The sequence below is a fragment of the Stenella coeruleoalba genome, assembly GCF_951394435.1.
Source record: "Stenella coeruleoalba genome assembly, chromosome: 11".
NCBI lineage: Eukaryota > Metazoa > Chordata > Mammalia > Artiodactyla > Delphinidae > Stenella > Stenella coeruleoalba.
In genome coordinates this window covers 60,974,471-60,992,930 of record NC_137157.1, presented here as the reverse complement: position 1 = coordinate 60,992,930, position 18,460 = coordinate 60,974,471, and the positions used below count along the sequence as shown (strand labels likewise).

The 18,460-nt window shown below is 54.4% G+C and overlaps 1 protein-coding gene across 1 annotated transcript; it reads right to left on the bottom strand.

Moving 5' to 3' along the window:
• Window positions 1-7,180: 7,180 nt before the first annotated feature.
• On the bottom strand, window positions 7,181-17,405 carry KRT85 (keratin 85; the record flags this gene model as incomplete). The annotated part of the gene is given in 12 exon segments (XM_079937497.1): window positions 7,181-7,236; window positions 7,239-7,340; window positions 7,343-7,369; window positions 8,001-8,032; window positions 8,791-9,011; window positions 9,419-9,544; window positions 9,811-9,975; window positions 10,631-10,726; window positions 10,868-10,928; window positions 11,462-11,670; window positions 13,380-13,894; window positions 17,360-17,405. Coding segments are annotated over 12 exon segments (1,656 nt in total).
• Window positions 17,406-18,460: the final 1,055 nt, after the last annotated feature.

Sequence of the window (18,460 nt, the reverse complement as noted above, 5' to 3'; positions counted from 1 at the left end):
CCCATTGGAGGGGAGCCCATCACCTTCCAGGGACGCCTGCGGAGGCTTCTATAAAAGCCGGTGAGTCAACTGCCTGCAAGTTTGTTTGCCTTTATTTCACTCTTTGTTTCCAATAAACTAATTGTAACTAATCCAACCTGGTGCCTCAGAATCTTGCAAACGCCAGGGCCCTCCTGTGATAGGTGCTCCCTGCCAGAGATTTCTTCAGGACCTCTCATGCACTTAGTTACTTTTCAGTAGGTGAAAATGACTGCAGTAGAAGCTGCCCACCTGGCCTTGAGCAACCTGAGGCTTGGAAGAACAAGAGAAGACCCAGGGAGGCAGGGAATCCCTCCCTGCCTTGTGTGGTTATGGGTTTCTATAGACCAAGGTTTCTCAACTTCAACACTATTGACGTTTTGGGCTGGAGACTTCTTTGTTGGGGGGTGAACGTCCTGTGCATTGTAGGATGTTTAGCAGTAGCAATGGCCTCTACCCACTAGAAGCCAGTAGTACTCCTCACCTCCAATTGTGACAACCAAAGGTGTCCCTAGACATGGCCAGATGTGCCCTAGGGCTTCTCAACCAGGGTGATCGTCCCCTCCACCCTGCTGGGGACATTCCTGGAGGGGGAAAGTACATGAGGAAATGGGTGAAGGAAGACATGTGGGACGACAGTGTGAGGGAGACGAAGAGCTTTGGGTCAGGAGAACCAGGCTTCTAGTTCAGAGTCCCGATTCTGCCATTTCTTAAGTGCGTGACTTTGGGCAAATTGCTTCCACCTTCTGAGCTTCAGTTTCTTTGGCTATAGAATGAGGGATGTTGGACATTATTCCTAAGGTCCCTTCTGGCCGCCTAAGTGAGATTATGTATTTAAAAGATTTTGGTTAATACAAACCTATGTTTGAATGTTGGTTCAGCCATTTACTAGTTCTGTAATTGTGGGCAAGTCATTGATCCTCACTGAGCTTTAGCTTCTCCATCTGTAAAATGGAATAATGATGCCTCCTGGGTTGTAGGGAGGTTTCAGATATCTATTGACATAACGAATCACTCCAAAATTTAGAGGCTTGAAACAATAATGCTTTATTATTTCTCATGATTTGATGGGCTTACTGGGCAGCTCTTCTACTTTATGTGATGTTGTTTGGGATGCTAGGATGTCTGGAAGGTCCAAAATGACCTCCTTCCATGGAGCTGGACTTGGTACTAGCCACCAGCTATGAGTTCAGCTGGAGCTATTGGCCAGGACGTGTCAGTCAGGGCCTAATCAGGAGACGATAATTTGAACAGATAAAGTTTAATATAAATAATCATTAACTATAACGGGATTGAGTAATGAGAGACTGGCTAGTAAGAAGCAAAAAATCTAAAGCATACAGGAGCTGCTGGACTTCCCTGGTGGCGCAGTGGTTAAGAAGCCGCCTGCCATTGCAGGGGACACGGGTTCGAGCCCTGGTCTGGCAAGATCCCACATGCCGCGGAGCAACTAAGCCCGTGCGCCACAACTACTGAGCCTGCGCTCTAGAGCCTGCAAGCCACAACTACTGAAGCCCGCGTGCCTAGAGCCCGTGCTCCACAACAACAGAAGCCACGGCAATGAGAAGCCTGCGCACTGCAACGAAGAGTAGCCCCCACTCGCCACAACTAGAGAAAGCCCGCATGAAGCAACAAAGGCGCAATGCAGCCAAAAATAAATAAATAAAATAAATAAATTTATTAAGAAAAAATAAAGCATACAGGAGCTGCAGATATAAGGAGCAGCCCCTACCCCTAGGCCTGAGAGAGTGCATCCAAGGAAGTGGACCCCCTGTGGCCAAGATCTGGACCTCAGATCCAGGGAAAGCTAGGGAAACCTGTTCAAGAAGACATGTCTCCACCTCAAAACCACCTGAGAAGGATATTGGAAGCTGCTGGCCACAGGATACTGCTGACTACTGTGCACTGCGGCAGTGAAGCCACTGCACGGCAGGAGCAGTTCTGGAGAAACTGTGGGTGCGGCCAGAATGTGCCAGGAGGAACCTGGAACCAGGAAGGAAAGCCCCTTCCTCCTGCAATCTCTCTCCAGCGTCCTCTACTGACAAAGCTTAATATTGTGCCAGCGAACAAAGGAAAATATTGACAGGGCCCCTCTAAACGTTCACAGAGCCGGCAATGACGGGTGAGTCCGGAGCTGAGAGAAAATACATTGACAGTTGGCATCCAGAGACTTGGCTGTCCTCCATATGAGCCTTTCTCATGTAGCTGCTTGGGCTTCCTCACAGCCTGGTGGCTGGGTTCCAAGAAGAAGGAAGGTGGGAAGCAGAAGCAGCCAGTCCTCCTTAGGCCTGAGCTCAGACGTTCACTTCCACCATATTCTACTGGGCAGGGCAGTCACCGGGCCGGCTCAGATTCAAGGGGAGAGGAAACAGGCTCCTCCTCGTGATGTGCAGAGAGGGAAGGAATTGATGGGGCCACGTGTGGAGACTAGATCCCACAGTGCACTCTCTGGTCACAACAATTCATGTCCCTCCCACAAACAACATATGCTCACCCTTCCAGAGACCCCCCCCCCAGATTTCTCCCCATTATTATACCAGCTTGAATTTGAGGATCTTGCTATTTGGATTCAATCCAGTTACACGTGAGGCTCGTGGGATAGGGTTCTTTGTTGCAGCTCCCCCATGATGGTCTACCTCAGTCTGAAGTCCTGTGAGTTAAATGGAAATTATCTATGTCCACCACACCCATCATGCAATGGTGAGATGGGGTAGGATAGCCATAGTCTGCACTTCATTTATTTTTTAAATTTTTACTTTTATTTGGGCTGTGCCGCATGGCTTGTGGGATCTTAGTTCCTTGACCAGGGATTGAATCCGGACCCACGACAGTGAAAGTGCTGAGTCCTAACCACTGGATAGCCAGGGAATTCCCGCACTCCCGTTTAGAAAGAGGAAAAGCTCAGGGCACTTGGAAGTCCCTGATTCATAACAACTCTAAGTATAGTCAGGCACCCACTGCAAACTCCTCCTGTTGTAGTGGCAGAGGGACTATATCTGATTCACACATGCCTCTTATGTGGGGATCCAGAATTAAAACTCAGACTTCTGGTGGGAGGACATGTGCCCTGATGGCCTGGACAGAGACAGTTGATTGGGGACCTCTGTCTCCGGCATATTCTTGAATTGACAGTCCTCAAGAAGTCCCACCAGGGAAGTCTGTTCAGAGTCCCCTCAGTTGCAAAGGGTGTCCCCCTGGATGTGATAAGATGGAGAGAGGGGTTTCTGGTGGACAACGTTCTTTCACTTGTTTTATAGGAAAATCTCTTACTTCTCTCACCTCATGTTATTTGGGATTTATAAAAAGGGATAGCACAGGGAGATCAGCTCGGTGCTTTGTGACCGCCTGGAGGGGTGGTATAGGGAGGGTGGGAGGGAGGGAGATGCAGAGGGAAGAGATATGGGAACATATGTATATGTATAACTGATTCACTTTGTTATAAAGCAGAAACTAACACACCATTGTAAAGCAATTATACTCCAATAAAGATGTAAAAAAAAAAAAGGCCTGATTTGGTAGAAGATATTTTGTCACAAGAATACATATTTGATCTGAAGATATAGAAAAACCTTTGAGTAGTTCTCCCTGGCAATGCCAGGGTTGACTTCAGAAGGTGTCCCCAAGGGGCACATTGGTCCCCTGGGACTCTGGGATCTTTCTCCAGATCTTTCTTCATGTGGTGTCCACCTAGTCTCTGCCTCCTGGGCTTAGAGGGTCCTGCAGGGGCTGTATCTTGGGCACAGCATGGTCTGGACTCCACCAAGTTTGAGCTGGGGAGAAAATCAGGTTCAAAAGGCCGCTAGATCTGCTCTGCGGAGGGAAAGGTGTTGTACCAGGATGGAGCTGGGGAAGGGGGGGTGGTAGAAATGGGGGAGGGTCTACCTCTCCTTTCTGATGGTGGCGGTGGAGGGTGTGTATATGCATATTTGTGCCGCTAGTGTTTCCTCCATATTTAATGCAAAAGCTCATCTTCTGAATGCTCCCTTGACCCACTCCCTTCCCTGGCTACTTGCCTGTCACCACCACTCTTCAGTAGCACCAAGGGTATAAGAGCGGGGTAGCCAGACAAGAGGTGATTCCCAGATGGTCATTTCCAATGTCCCTGTCCATTCCAAAGAGGGTTACACTTTGTGATTTCCTTGATCACGTGATTACCCAGCATTTCTCACCATGCTTGTTCCGGTGGGTAACGGCTCCAGTTTGTACTTCCCGAGATCCCGAGGACTGAAGCAGGGAACAGTTGGCAACAGCAGGGCCGGGAGAAGGAGAAGCCTGGGTGTGGGTGTTTGTGAGGATGGTCCAAAGCAGAGGGCATTTGAGACTTGCTGGAAGAGCACTTGTGGCCTCCGAAAGGAGCAAAGAAGACCCCAAAGCCCGAGCTTACCCGATTTTTTGAAAGCACTATAATCCACACTTCTTTATCCTTTGCAGATCCTGTGTATTTTGGGGAGGGGCATTGAATATTTGCATAGGAGTAGAATGTGGATAGAAGGTCTGATTTTCTCTCGATGGGGGTCTCAGCTTGGTTTGTGGAGTTTCAAAAAAAAGAGCCCAGGAAAGAGCCCTGGAGCCACCAACGTGGGCCTCATTGTCTGGGCCCCTCGCTCTCCTGGCCTGTTCTTGACTGAGAGATTCAGACCACTTGTCTTCTCCTTAAAATTTTTGTTTTTTCTAATGAAACTTTAATCCTCAGTTACTCTCGGAGCGTGCCCTTGGCTTTCTGCAGGGAATAGCTCTTTTCTCAGGAGAGAGCTGTGGGAGACCCAGAATCCTTTGAAAAGAGAAGAGCTTGCTCTGCATTTTTGCTGTTGGCTGCCAGGAGGGTGGTGGGGAGAGGTTTCATCTTCATAAGTCGATGGCACCTTGGGCTGCCGTGCACGCAAAACATGGAAACTTATTAAAAAGCTTATCGATATCTCCCAGCTCCTGGTTGTTTGACTTTTCCATGCACGGTGTCATATTTTTGGATATCAGATTTGGCATTTTAGTTATGCTTGGCCCAGACCCAAGGTAACATCAAGGTGTTTTCCCCAAGCACAGACTCACTGCACAGGCCCCCAGGCTGACGCCCAGAGCATGGAGGCCACTTCCTGCCCAGCGTCTCTCTGAGACATGGCAGAGCTGATGCTCAAATTCTGATCTCCTGACGTTTCAGCCCTGGAGACTTAACCTTTCCTGTGGATGAATGATGTGCCTTAAACTGAACGTTGGCCTATTGTGAGTGTGACCATGCCCTTGAAGCCCAGAGAGATGGTAGAAAGAAGGAGAGGGGGCCAGAAACTTGGAGGAGGCCTGTCTGGCGTCAGCTGGCAAACCTCAGACAGCAGCAGACTGAGCACTCGGGAGAGGCCTCCAGTGGAGTCACAGTTCTTTGGGTCTGAGATGAGGATTCATCAGAATGCACAGGCCCTTAACATCGCCTCCCAGGGACAGGCTGGGGGATGGGGCAGCAGAGGAGGCCGGCAGGGGGACATCTGCCTGGAATAGCGATGGCCAGTCTGTTCTCCTAATGGAGAAATGGAGGCGAGCCCAAGAAGGCTGATGGCTACACCTCCTGCCCTACCAGCTGCCTGAGTTCATCCAACCATCTCAGGCCTGACACGTTCTGGAGCCCCATCCTGGGACTTGGTTGGGGGTCAAAGCCAGGGGGAGACACTTCCTACTCTCCAGGAACTTCCAGCTTGATCCAGTGTCCAGACATACGCAGTGACATCCCTGGCCACGAGCCACAAAGAAAGAACCAGAGATCCTCAGGGTCTGAGACACTGTGGGGCAGGAAGCGGGGGATGTGTGTGTGGGGGGAGGGAGGGGAGGGAAGGGGGGCAGAGGGAGTGCTGAGCAAAGGCAAATGGGAGGAGGGGTGTGGGGTAGCCTATGTGTCCACGTGGGATAGAACTGGGAGGCCTCAGGCGGCGGACTTGTCTCCATTGGGTAGAGCCTGCATCTGGGAAGGTGAGCGTCTGGGTGGAGGGGTTGCACAGGGCTGACGAGCAGCTGGGGAAAGACGAGATGGAGGAGCCTGTGTCTGACATAAGGAGCGCATGCATATGCTGGGAAGTGGTGTGAACCAGGCAGTGGGGGATGAGAGCTATGAGTCTGGGATTCTGGCTGCTGGGGAGGGGGTTTGTGGGGTGGGGAGAAAGAGGTCATGTGGGGATCTGGAGCTGTGGTCCAGGCCTGAGGGGTCTGAGCTGGAATCAGGCTATGGAAGTGGACAGGAAGAGGCAGAATCACTGGAGGGCTGGGAAACACTGCATGGGGTTGGAAAGGACTGGCCAGCTGGAGATGGGGCCAGAGGGCTCCGAGTGTCGGACTTGTTGCAGGTATAGAGACAGTGTTGTTCACAAGATCCCATGTCTTTGCATAGCAGCAGCATTTATTGAAACAAGGCTTGAGACAACCCAGAAGGCGAGGCATCCAGAGACAGTCATAGCAAGAGGGAGACCCAGGTAGTGGCCTCACCTGCTCCATCCCACCCACTCAGCACTGGACAGATCCCTCCTGCACCGGCAGGGGGTGACCTTGGAGCAACCATGGTGTTTTCTTTGAAATGTATAAAGGTGTATTGAATAGCAAGACCTGTCCGAAGTCAGAAGAATTTCCCCCATAATGGGCCTCTCAACTGGGAGGTCACAGGAGGAGTTTGGCTGGAACAGGTTAACCCAGAAGAAGGCAGTTGGTTAGAGAGACAAGCAAAACACAAACAAAAATGACCAAGGGGCAATTCTTTCCTGCAGAGACCTTCCCGGCCAGGAGAGGGGAGCTGCTGGAAGTGGCGGGGTGCTGCTTCCTCTCTGATTCTCAGGCTGTGGGAGACCAGGCTGTATAGTTAGGCTTATTCCTTGTGCCAGGAGAAGGTCAAATTTTCACAATGTCCAGCAGCCCTGGGTGATGGGTAGGGTCCCAGAGAGCCTGGTGAATAATACAAATTGGCCACTGGTATTTAGGAGTCAAATCGGAATTGAGTAAAAGGGCTGGGAATGACTCTCTCTAACGGAAGCCTGTTGGAGAACCAGGAAACAACTCCCTAAAATGAGAAGGTGGTGGAGAGCAGTGGAGGGTCTTTCCCTTGGAGGAACACGTGGAGGATTCTGGCAGCAAGCACACATTTTCCATTCACACACCATTCCGTGCCCGGGGGACGCAGGCGGGGCCTCGGACTCTAGGGAAAGCGGATGGACCTGCTCCCGCAGCGGAAGCTGGAGACGCGGGGCTGACGGGGGCGCAGGACTCGGGCGCCATCACTGTGATGCTGCCCCCAGTGGCCACGGGGCCAGAGGCAATCTGGCAGCCCGGGGTGGTGCTATACATGAGGCCCCCCAGGTGACTCCACCGCGGGAGCTGCTGACGCCTGTGGGAAGAGAGGGGACAGGAAGGGCTGAGTGGCCTGTTGTGATGTCACCAACCCCAGGACAGGCCCTAAGGGCTTCTGCACCGCAGGAGCTTCCTCCTCCTCAAAGGGGTTTAGTGGTTCATAACTCAGACCCTGTTCTCCTCAGCATCTCAGCCTTCTAGGGCAGGGGTCCCCAACCCCTAGGAACCGGGCCACACAGCGGGAGGTGAGCCGTGGGTGAGCAAGCGATGTTTCATCTGCTGCTCCCCACATCACTCCACCATCATCCCCCCGCACCCCGCCTCCATGGAAAAATTGTCTTCCACAAAACTGATCCCTGGTGCAAAAAGGTTGGGGACCGCTGTTCTTGGGCACCTGGGTGAGAAGGAATCGAGGACCCCTACACTCAGAGGGGCAAAGCTTCTGCGCCCTTATTACCCTGGCCTGCAGTTCACATCGCCACCAGTGGATGGCGCTCAACTATGCCTTCGTTTAGTGCCTCCAGGGAAGAGTGGGGCGGGAGGGGGGCATGAAAGTCCCCCTCCCTCCCAGGCCCGGAACATTCCGGGTTTAGTGGGTTAGGCTGTCAGGTTCAGATCTGCCCATCCACAAAGCCATTTTTCTAGGGGTGCTTCAAGCGGGTACTTACAGATATTCACAGAGCCCACACCTTCGCACAGCCTAAGGGGAAAGAAAACTCCGTTAATTCTGGGCACTGAGCTGGATTCCTTGAGGCAGATGGTTGCTTGGCCACAGAGAGGGGCTTCCTGTGTCCAGATCCAACCCCCAAGAGGCAGGAAGTGCTCCCTCAAAGTCTCTATTAAATGCTCACTCTCTTTAACTATTCTCTGACCACAGAGACAAGGCCTTCTGATTTTCAGCAGAGGTGAGTGAGTTTACGAACTCCACCCGTGGCCTCCAGTCTGAATGGCGTGGCCCACCCTGGGTAGTGCCGATCAGGCTCACAGAAAGGAGAGTCGAATTGAATGCAGCAGTGTGTGTGAAAGGGCTTGATGCCAAGGAAGAGCTACAGCCACAGGGTGCGTCATCCTTATAATGCACCCGCCTCCGGGGCAGGCCAAGCTTCAGTCTCCTTTAGGAAGCTACTGGAAGACAATGGATTTTAGAGCCACATGTCTTGGGTGCAGGTCCTGGCTCTTGTGCTTGTTAACCGTGTGGCCACGAGAAAGTCACTGAACGCTGGGCCTTCTTTCCTTATCTTTGGATGGGAAAAATGATACCTACCTCACTGGACTGGGAGGATTAAAAGGAGCACCTAGCACAGGCCTAATAAGCATTCAGTAAATTATCATTATTATTGAAGCTTGAGCTGGGCTAGCAGTGGGCAGAGATACAGCTCACATTTGGGCTCAGCGAAATTCACTGCCAGAGGACCAGGGCCTCCTCCTTCTAGACCCCGAGGTCTCCCCTAGCCCCACCTGTGCTCCTCGCCCTCCAGCAGGCGCCTGTAGGTGGCGATCTCGATGTCCAGGCCCAGCTTGGAGTTCATCACCTCCTGGTACTCCTTGAGCAGGCAGGCCATGTCCCGCTTGGCCTTCTGCAGGGCCTCCTCCAGCCCGGCCAGCTTGCAGCGGGCATCATTAAGGGCCGCCTCGCCCTGCTGCTCTGCCTTGGGCACGGCAGCCTCCAGCTTGGCCCGCTGTGGGGAAGGAGATGTGAGGACGAGCAGGAGAGAGAGAGAAGGTGCAACTTGGCTCCCCTGAGCGGAGGGAGCTGGGGCAAGGGTCCCAGAGAAAAGGTAGGTTAACTACCTATAAACAGGTAGTTAATGGGACTATGAGCACGAGGGAGGAATGGGCACTTTTCACCACCTCTCCTTTGGTGGTGTTGCAGGGTGGCCAGGGAGGGGGAACATCAGTGATACGGCTCATGCCAGCTCCAGTGCTGCGTGATGTGCCAGGGGCCCTGCCCTCTCTCTGGACCCCTGCTTCCTCACGGGCACACTCTGAGGCCTGATTAGGGCCAGGCCTTCGCTCTCCTGCTGGCAAAGGGCCCGGTGCTGCAGTCTGCCCGTGCTGGGTGTTCAAGCTCTCCCGGAACCCCTACCTGGCACTTGGCGTTTTCAACCTCGGCCGCCAGCCTCCGGATCATGCGGTTCAGCTCACCGATCTCCTCCTTGGTGCGGCGCAGGATCTCCCTGTGCCGGAGCACCGTGGCCTTCATCTCCTCGCACTTGGGGGAAGCAGAGAGGCTCCTGAGGCTCAGGATGGGACATCCCGTTCATTCAGGACAACACGGATGATCGTGCAGGTTGTACAGTGCTCAGCCTGTGCAGCCAGACATGGCAGCCCCACCCTGACGCCCAAATTGAGATCTGTCGGTCCTTTTCTTACCATCCCTAAAGATCAAAATCCCCAGACAAAAGAAGCCTTTTCTAATATACACCTCGCATCCTTCCCAGTGCCATGTCTAGGAGGCAGGAGTCCTGGGCGACTCACCTTGCTGCGGTACCAGGACTCAGCCTCGGCCCGGCTGCGGCCGGCAACATCATCGTACTGAGCCTTGATCTCGGCGACGAAACAGTCCATGTTCAGGTCCCGGCTGTTGTCCATCTTGACGAAGACTGAGGTGTCTGAGATGTGGGCGTGGAGGACCTGGAGCTCCTGGGGGGCCGAGAGCCAACGCATTTGGTTCTGGTGCCTTGTCTGGGCCACGTGCTCCACCCCTGGGGGCCATGTCCACTCCCTGGAGTGGGCGCTGGTCATGTATGATACATGACTCCCACTCCGTTTCATTCACACACAGGTACATCATAAGACAGTAAAGCTGGGAGGGGCCTTGGAGGTCAGCTGGGGGCAGCCCAGGACTTAACAAAGGGGGAAACTGAGGCCCAGCATTTGAAAAAGGCCTGACTCAAAGTCATTCAGCAAGAGAGCTGGGGTCTGAATGCCGGGACTAGTGATCTGTCCAGGAATTAAGACCCCCTCTCTAACTGGAAATCCACCCTACCCCACTCCCACATACACTCTTCCATATCCATGTAGAGACCAACACGCACAAAGGCCAGCACGCAGGCACACACGCTGCAGCACCCAGGGGCTCACCGGCACAGAGAGGCCCAAGCACACTCGGGCGCCGCCGTCCTTGGGGCTTACCTGCTCGTGTCTGTGACAGCTCCACGACAGGCCCCTCTTGCCTGTGCGTGCACGTTCATTACATGCTTCCACCACTCAGGGGGCAAACGTGCACACAACACCTCCCCCCAGTCCTCACGCCTTCCCTCCCTGCTTCCTGGCTGGGTGGCAAGGGCCTCCTCACCTCGTCATAGAGGCGCTTCAGGAAGCTAGACTCCTCCACCAGAGCCTCCACGTTGGCCTCCAGGTCTGACTTCTGCAGGTAGGCGCAGTCCACGTCCTGGCAGTGGGCCGAAGAGGAGAGGGTGTGCATGTGGGAAGAGGCCCCCGGAAGGTGCCTCTGGGTCGGTGTGGTGACCCACCACGGTGCGGGCTGCACAGGGGGTGCCCCTCCCTCCCTGCCCTGTGACCAGCCCCTCACCTTCTTTAGAACCATGAACTCGTTCTCTGCTGTGGCCCTCAGAGCCCCCTCCTCTTCATACCTGGGGGTGGGGGAGACAGGGGCTGGAGGTGAGGGGTCGGGGCTTGGCAACCATCTCAGCTCCTGGCCAAGCTCTTCCGGGGCTCAGAAGGGATGAAGGGCATTGTTCGTGGGCTAGCGCTGTCCCAGCCTGGCTTATTCCACCCCACTCCTGCTGCCTCTGGATGAGTAACACCCCATCCCCCAAGTCTAAAATCATCTGTGCTTCCTAGATCCAAAGAGAGGCGGTGCCGCGGGCAGGAAGGGCACGGAGCCCGTGTCATGAAGGTGAGCGGGAGTGGAGGAGCGAGAAAGCTGTAGAACCCCAGAGTGGGTTTCCTTCCTCCCCCGAAAACGGCTCTGAGACTCACGGGCCTCCACGGGGTTGAGGTGGAGCCAAAGAATCTGAAAAAACCTAGGCCCCTCCTGACCATCCCCTTGGGTCCCAGGCAGCCCCTGTTGACAGACAGGCAGGAACCTTAATGAAGCTGCTTCAAGAGGCTTGTGGGTGGAGCTTTCCCACTGCCCCTGTTATTCTGGGTCGGGCGCACTCACTTCTCCTTGTAGCCCTCCAGCACCTCCTGCACGTGGCTGAGCTCCGAGGCCAGCCTCCCGCTCTCGACCTCCACGCGCTCGGCCTCCCGCCTCAGCGTCTGGATGTAGCCCTGGAACAGGGGCTCCAGGTTGCTCTTGCAGCACTGGCGGTTCTGGTGGAACTGCCACTTGGTCTCCAGCAGCTTGTTCTGCTGCTCCAGGAAGCGCACCTGCCGCCCAGGGTGGGAGAAAGAGACTCAGGAGGAGGCTGGGGAGGTGCCTGCCTCCCCAGAGCTCTCTCTCCCTCTGCTCTGATGTTCTCTGAACAGCCAGGGCCGGGCGAGGGCTGAGCCGTGGAGTGTCTGCGACTCAGCGGGCCTTGCTCCCAGCCCCCAAGGGAGGCACTGTGGGTGTGAGTGCCCCCGGCTTGAGGCCAAGGGTCTGATTCAGCTCCCAGGTCTGCCACTGTAACAGCAAGTTGTCTAACCTCTGGGTGCTTGGTTTTCTCATTTCCAAAACAGAGATGATAATAGTACCTTCCTTAAAGTTGTAAAAATTGAACAAGTTACTATATGTAAAGTGCTTAGAACAGTTTCTGACACACAGTAAGTGCTCAGTCAGTTGAACTATGACTTGTTAATTACAGTCATTCTTCATGTTTTCATTTATGCAACAAACATTTATTGAATATTTACTATGTGGTGCCAGGACTTGTGCTAAGATACACACACACACACACACACACACACACACACACATCTTTGTCTATGTCTGTACCTATCAATCAATTTTATTCAATTCTCACGACGCTTTGGGGGGAGATCTTATTTCTCCTATAGTACAAAAGCGGAAACAGAGACCCCAAGGTATGAAGTGACTAACTGATTGTCTCATAATTAGTAAGGAGTCAGGATCTCATGTCCCTTGAGTCCCCTTCACTTGCCTGTCACCATAGTCTGTCTAAGCTGCTCACTAAACTCTCGGCTTCAATTTGTTATTCAAAAAATAAAGATGATAATTTCTACTCCATTGAGCCATGTTGAGGATTAACTGAGATCACTAAAGAGAAAAAGGGATAATAAGAAGGTACCCCCTGTTGCCCCCGATTCCAGACCCCAGAGCCTGGTCCTCCTTCCTCAGCTGGAGTAAGGCCTCAACGACACAGTAGGAGCCGACATGAGGGGAGATGCAGAGGTGGCCCTTCTGAGAGGCAGCCTCAGGGCAGTTCCGGGTTTCGCACGCTCTGCACTGGTGGGCCTCCTCCCGCCATCCTGGCGGCCTTGCCTTCCCCATTCCCAGCTCTGCATCCACGAAGGAGGCTGCCAAGCCTGCTTGGTTAACTGTTACACCTCCTCGCCCACTACTGTCCTTGGAAAAGAATGCTAACAGCTAACGTTTATCAAGCACTTATTGTGTGCCAGCACTGTCCCTGCATGAACCCCGTGAATCCTCACACCAAGCATGTGAGGCCAGACAAGCAGCCCGCATGAGGACTCACACGGCGCAGGGGCAGAGCGAGGGTGGGGAGGCAGCGTGGCTCCGAGCAGCACCCTAACCACTTCCGGAGCTGCAGCACCCTAACCACTTCCGGAGCTGCAACACCATAACCACTTCCGGAGCGGCCCCACCGCAGGAGTCTCCGCTCCCCACGGTCTCCCGCTCTTCCGGTACCCAGTGCCCTGTGTTTCAGCAGCAGCTCTGATATTCCCATGCTGTCTTGTCTCGGGAAACACACTCACTTTAGACTACAGGCTCAATTTCTGGACCACAATGGGTGTCCGATATACTTTGCAGGAATTAAACGAGAAGACGGATCCTTCCGCGCATTTTGGTCTGCATTTCTCTCCCGCTGCTGGCTGCCATGCTGGCTCCCCTACAGATCCTCCCGAGGGGAGGGCAGGGCTGGGGCCGTCTCTGGACCATCCCAGGCCTCACTGACCTTGTCGATGAAGGCAGCGAACCTGCTGTTGAGACACTTGATCTGCTCCTTCTCCTCGTGCTTCACACACTGCACGTTGGGCTCGATCTCCAGGTTGAGGGGCGCGAGGAGGCTCTCATTGACCGACACGGTGGTGATGCAGGGTGGCCTGGGGCCGCACACGCCGCTGAAGCGGTACCCGAAGCTGCGGCCGCAGGAGCCAGCGCGGAAGCCGCCCCCCGCTATGCAGGGCCCACAGGAGCCCAGGGCTGAGACGCTGCGGCTGCCGAAGCCCGTCAGTCCCCGGTAGCAGGACACCCCTCGGTAAGGGGCAGCGCTGATGCAGCAGCGGCTGCCAGTTTTGGGGGCCACAGCTGAGCACGAGCTGAAGGTCCTGGTGACCCCACATCCTGGGCTGATCCTGTAGGAGCGGCAGGTTATGGTGTGGGTCTGAGCGGATGGAGGCTGAGCGCGCTGGGGTGTCGGGGGTGGCGGGTGCACTGCTTCGGATGCTTCTGGCTCCTCTGATCCTGGTCCTTTTATTGGTGGGGAGAGCTGGGCTCGGCTGCATGAAAGGAGTGAAAAGTCATTTTATGTTGTTTATTGGCTTGGGGAGTTTGCCAGCAACTCCCCAAGGACTCGTCTTAAAGGTGAGCTCAGCGGTGACTCTGGGCCTCCCTAAAAGTATTGAAGATGTTATTAGGGATACCGTGTGTTTGCACTTTTCATCTTCAAAGCTCGTTTACATACATTAGGTAATGAATTTTCTCGCAGTCTCCCTGTGAGATGGCCTTCACCCACACCTGGAGGCGGGTTTGAACTCCACAACAGTCTGAGGTGGCTGGGCATGGAGTAGGGGCTGGGGCCACTGTCTCCAGGGAGAAGTTCTAGGGTCCCAGGTTGGGTGAGACCACCAGCGGTCATCACCTCTGTCCTCTTGGCTCCACACTGAACACATTCTCAAGTAAATCGATGTGTTTCAGGGGCTGATAGATCAGGTGAGTCAAACCCACTCAGGCAGTGTTGCTTGGAGGTGGTTCAGGTCCAGAGGAGCCATTTTGACCATGCTCCCTGCAGAACAGAGGGCTGGAGCACGTGGTCCCTTAGAACCTTCTGGATTCCACCCTAGCAGTTTCTGTTCCAGAGCCTTCATTTCTCACCCGCAGAATCGCAACTCTCAGTGGCCACAGTGACGGCCCCTTGTGGATAAGGGGGCGCCTCCCTTTAGCCGCTTTCTCCCACTTAGCTGAAAGGATGGCAGAAGCCGGGATAACCTCGCTGCTACGGACTTGCTCTGGACACCGTCCCTGGGTTCTTTAAGAAGAAACAGGTCCTGTGAGTCTCACTTCCTTCCAAGACCACCAGCCAGGGCAGGGGCAGGGGCTCAGCCTGTCAGCCCCAGAATTGTCGCCCCTAGAAGAACATTCAGAGACTGCTCTGCACAGAGACGGGGGTGGGAAGGTGGCTTATTTTTTGTCCAAGGACACTGTGATTTCTGGCTCCTGGGGGATCTGAAATCGTCATTCCTGCTAACATCCCTGCATCCCTGTGTGTCCCGGGGCCATTTATTAGGATAATGATGGGTAGTCTTTAATGTTCATTGAGCACAGACCTAGGGATGTGGTCTGTGCTGAGGGAGGATAGCCAGGCCCCTGAGGGGTCAGGAACTTCAGGAAGAAGAGCTGAGGAACTTCTTCTGAGGGTGACAACCCCTCCAGGGAGCCTCCCAGAACCGAATGCTGTCCCTGTGCCACGGTTCCCTGAATCCTCCCTCAGATGCCCCACGTTCTGTCTTGGGTCTGCCCTTGTCTTCACAGCCAGATCCACTGCAGGTCTTTGCCCAGCACCAAGCTGACTGGTTTCTATCTCCACATCCCACGCCTGTCCTTCCAAGTGGGGCAGAGACTTTGGGTAGGCAAGGAGCAGGAGACCCCACTAGCTGGCCCCAAATAGTCTTCAGATCATACAGTCACCCATGGTGAAGCCGCTGGCATTTAGCAATCTGGGCAATGGAATCCAAACTGGAGGACCTGGTATAAATGTCAGCTTGGACACTTCCAAGCTGTGTGGCGCTGGGGAAGCTCTTAACCTCTCTGAGCTTCTGATTCCTTGGCCGTAATGTGGGATTCATTCTTATCTTCTGGGGTTGTTGGGGGGATTAAGTGGATAATATACAAGAATGTGCTTTGGGGACCAAAAGGGTCTGTATAAAGGAAAGGGACTCTTGCTTCCTATCAGAAACTCCCCTGCCACCCCCTGCATCCCCCCACCCAGCAGAGAGTGGGCCTGCTCCTTGCCCCATCCACAGGCTTCACCTCCTCTGCAGATTTATGATTTCATTATCCTTTCAAGGTTGCTTTTAATGTTTTCTTTAACCTGATTTCACTAGTGTACAAATTTGGGGTGGAGTCTGGGGTGGAGAGAGGAGGCTATACTGGGGAGCACGGGGGATGGTTTCCCAGCCCCCACCCCTCCAGTGGGGCCCTGTGGGCCTGGATCCAGGGATGGATTCTTGAGCCTCGGACAGTGAGCTCACTGACTGACGGTGGTGTAGACCTGGATGGTGTGGTGTGGCCAAGAAGGATTCAGACCCTTTGAAAGTGAGGAGGGTGGGGCCTGAGCATGGGAGGTGGAGGAGGGACGGGCCCTCCGCTCTGCCAGCCTGGAAAGCCCATAAAACCTCATCCGTTTCTTAACTCCTGTGAGCCTCTGCTCTCCTTCAGCTGATTGAAGAGGATGGAAAACCCATGTCTGCCTCTTGGTAGCAGGAGGGAGCGGAGGCTTAGCCCCAGAGGGAGGTTCTTGTGTCAGCTGTCCCCTCAGGCCCCCAGCACACACACACACACACACACACACACACACACACACACACACACACACACACACACACACCCCCCGCAAGCCTCCACCTCAAATTGGGCCTAGGCACTGAGGATGGGGAAGGAGAGCCAGGGGGCTCAGGAGACCTGGAGATACCCCACTGCCTTCAGAAATGAAAGACCCATCCAGGACCAGCAGGACTATTCAGAACCGGGGTGTGAGCCCCTGGGCGGGTCTGCCGGGAGTGAGGGCAGGCCCCACCCAGCACAGGGATGTGCTCGTGGGTGCTGGGTGAAGTTTGCATCACTGCAGGTGGCAGCAGAGCCCAGGGCCGGTGGGGAATGCTCAGGAAGACCGTCTACATGGTGCTTCGGATGGAAGGGGCTGGGCTGGAGCGGGAGGCTGAGTCCTTATGGGGCTGTTCCCAGGTCATCCTGGGCAAGTGAGAAACTCACAGATCAGGCCAATCTGGCACAACGCCCTGGGGGGTTTGTGTAGACCTATGGGACCTGGGTCTTTGCCGTCTGGTTCTACCCAAGGGAGGCACAGAGAACCCATAGAGCCACGCCCATCTCTACCCATCACCCAAGCACACTGCTTAGTGAGACCAGATCCTTGTCTGGGTGCTGGGGTGGGAGCTGGATCTCTCTTCACTGGCCTTCTCCTCATTTACTGCCCACATGTGCCCTGTGGGTTCTCCGGCCCCCTCTCCCTATCCCCAAGGCTTCTCCCTGGTCACACCTTTGCCTGGAATGTCCCGGAACAGCCGGCCACCTCTTCCAGGAAGTCTTTTTGGACTAGTCAGAGGAAAGCTGTGATTTCTCCTCCTCTGGCTCAGCAGGCAGCTCGCTAAATGCCCTTTCCAGGGCTGCCCGGTTAACTGCAATTCGCCTCCTCCACACCCGCTTGTCCTGGGTGCTGGCATTCATCATGCTCTTTGGTCCTGTCCCATTGTGCTCCCCCCACCTTTTGAAAGCCACACCCAGTGTCAGAATGTCCACTCGAAAACCCGTGGCCCTCCCATAATTTAAAATACTCCCGAGAGGCCACTTTTTCCAGGAAGTCTTCAAGCGCTAATTGGCTGAGAGAGGTTTCCTACTCCACCCTGGCAGCTTCCATGACTCCCTTTGAATCTGCTCCATTCCTGGAGTCCCTCTCCTGCGGCTCCCCAGAGGCCTCACCGCTCATACTCACACCCACGGCTGATGCTCCGTCCTCCTCCCGCATGTTGCCTAAGCTGGGATGCCTGCTGGGGGCACACGTGCTCTTCCACCCACCAGGCACTCACTACCTGCCTTCCCTTCTGCTCTCTCTACTGTGCTTAAAATCCCCCTGCCCCTAGGAGGGCTTCCTGGATTTGTCCAAAGATGGGAGAGTGCTGATACCTTCTCGTCTTGCCCTAGGTGTCCTTAGAGCTGCCTGTTGACCCGGCTGACTAGTTCTCTGGGATTGACCCTGAGAGCTCCCATGGGCCTGTCCTGATCAGGGCCTTGGTAGCTGCCCACACAGTTCATTCAAGTTGGGCATCTGCCCTCATCTCTGCCGGTCTTTTCCACAATTTTATTATGCGTCCAGATCTACGCCACCTCCTGATGCTGGGACACAGTTCTTGAAGGGTCTTTTAGCCCCGTGACACTTCCTCTGGCTTTTGCAAGACTTGGGTGTGACTCAGAGACCCTATGTGAGAGGAGTGAGGTCAGAGCCACAGAGAGGCGTTGGATGAACACTGGACCCTCCCAAGCGCATCTGGGGCTGGGCCCCTCATCCAGCTGGCAAAGCCGCTCCCTGGGCCACCCCATCTTTCCTCTCATGGGCTTCCCTGCCAGGAACTCTAGACTCTCCTCCCGAACCCTGTCCACATGCCTTCCTGCAGGCAGCTTTCTCTCATGGCTTTGCTGTTTCCTGTGGCTATTCTGGGCCAGAGCAGATGCTCAGTAAATACAGAGCCTCAAATTTCAAAATTGGACCATATTAATGGTTTTGAAATTTTCTTCCTCTCCTCCTCCTCCACCTCCTCCCCCTCCCTTCCCCTCCCTCATCTTCTTCTCTTCCTTCATCTCCTTCTCTTCTTCTTTAGCAGTAGAACCATTTCCCTAAATCTTAGGAGGAAAACAGCTATATAAACCTGCCTGTCTATCTGTCTATCTGTCTGTCTGTCTGTCTGTCTGTCTATCTATCCAGCTATACAAACAGATAAGATGGACATGATGGGGCTTCTCTGGTGGTGCAGTGGTTGGGAGCCCGCCTGCCGGTGCAGGGGACACGGGTTCGGGCCCTGGTCT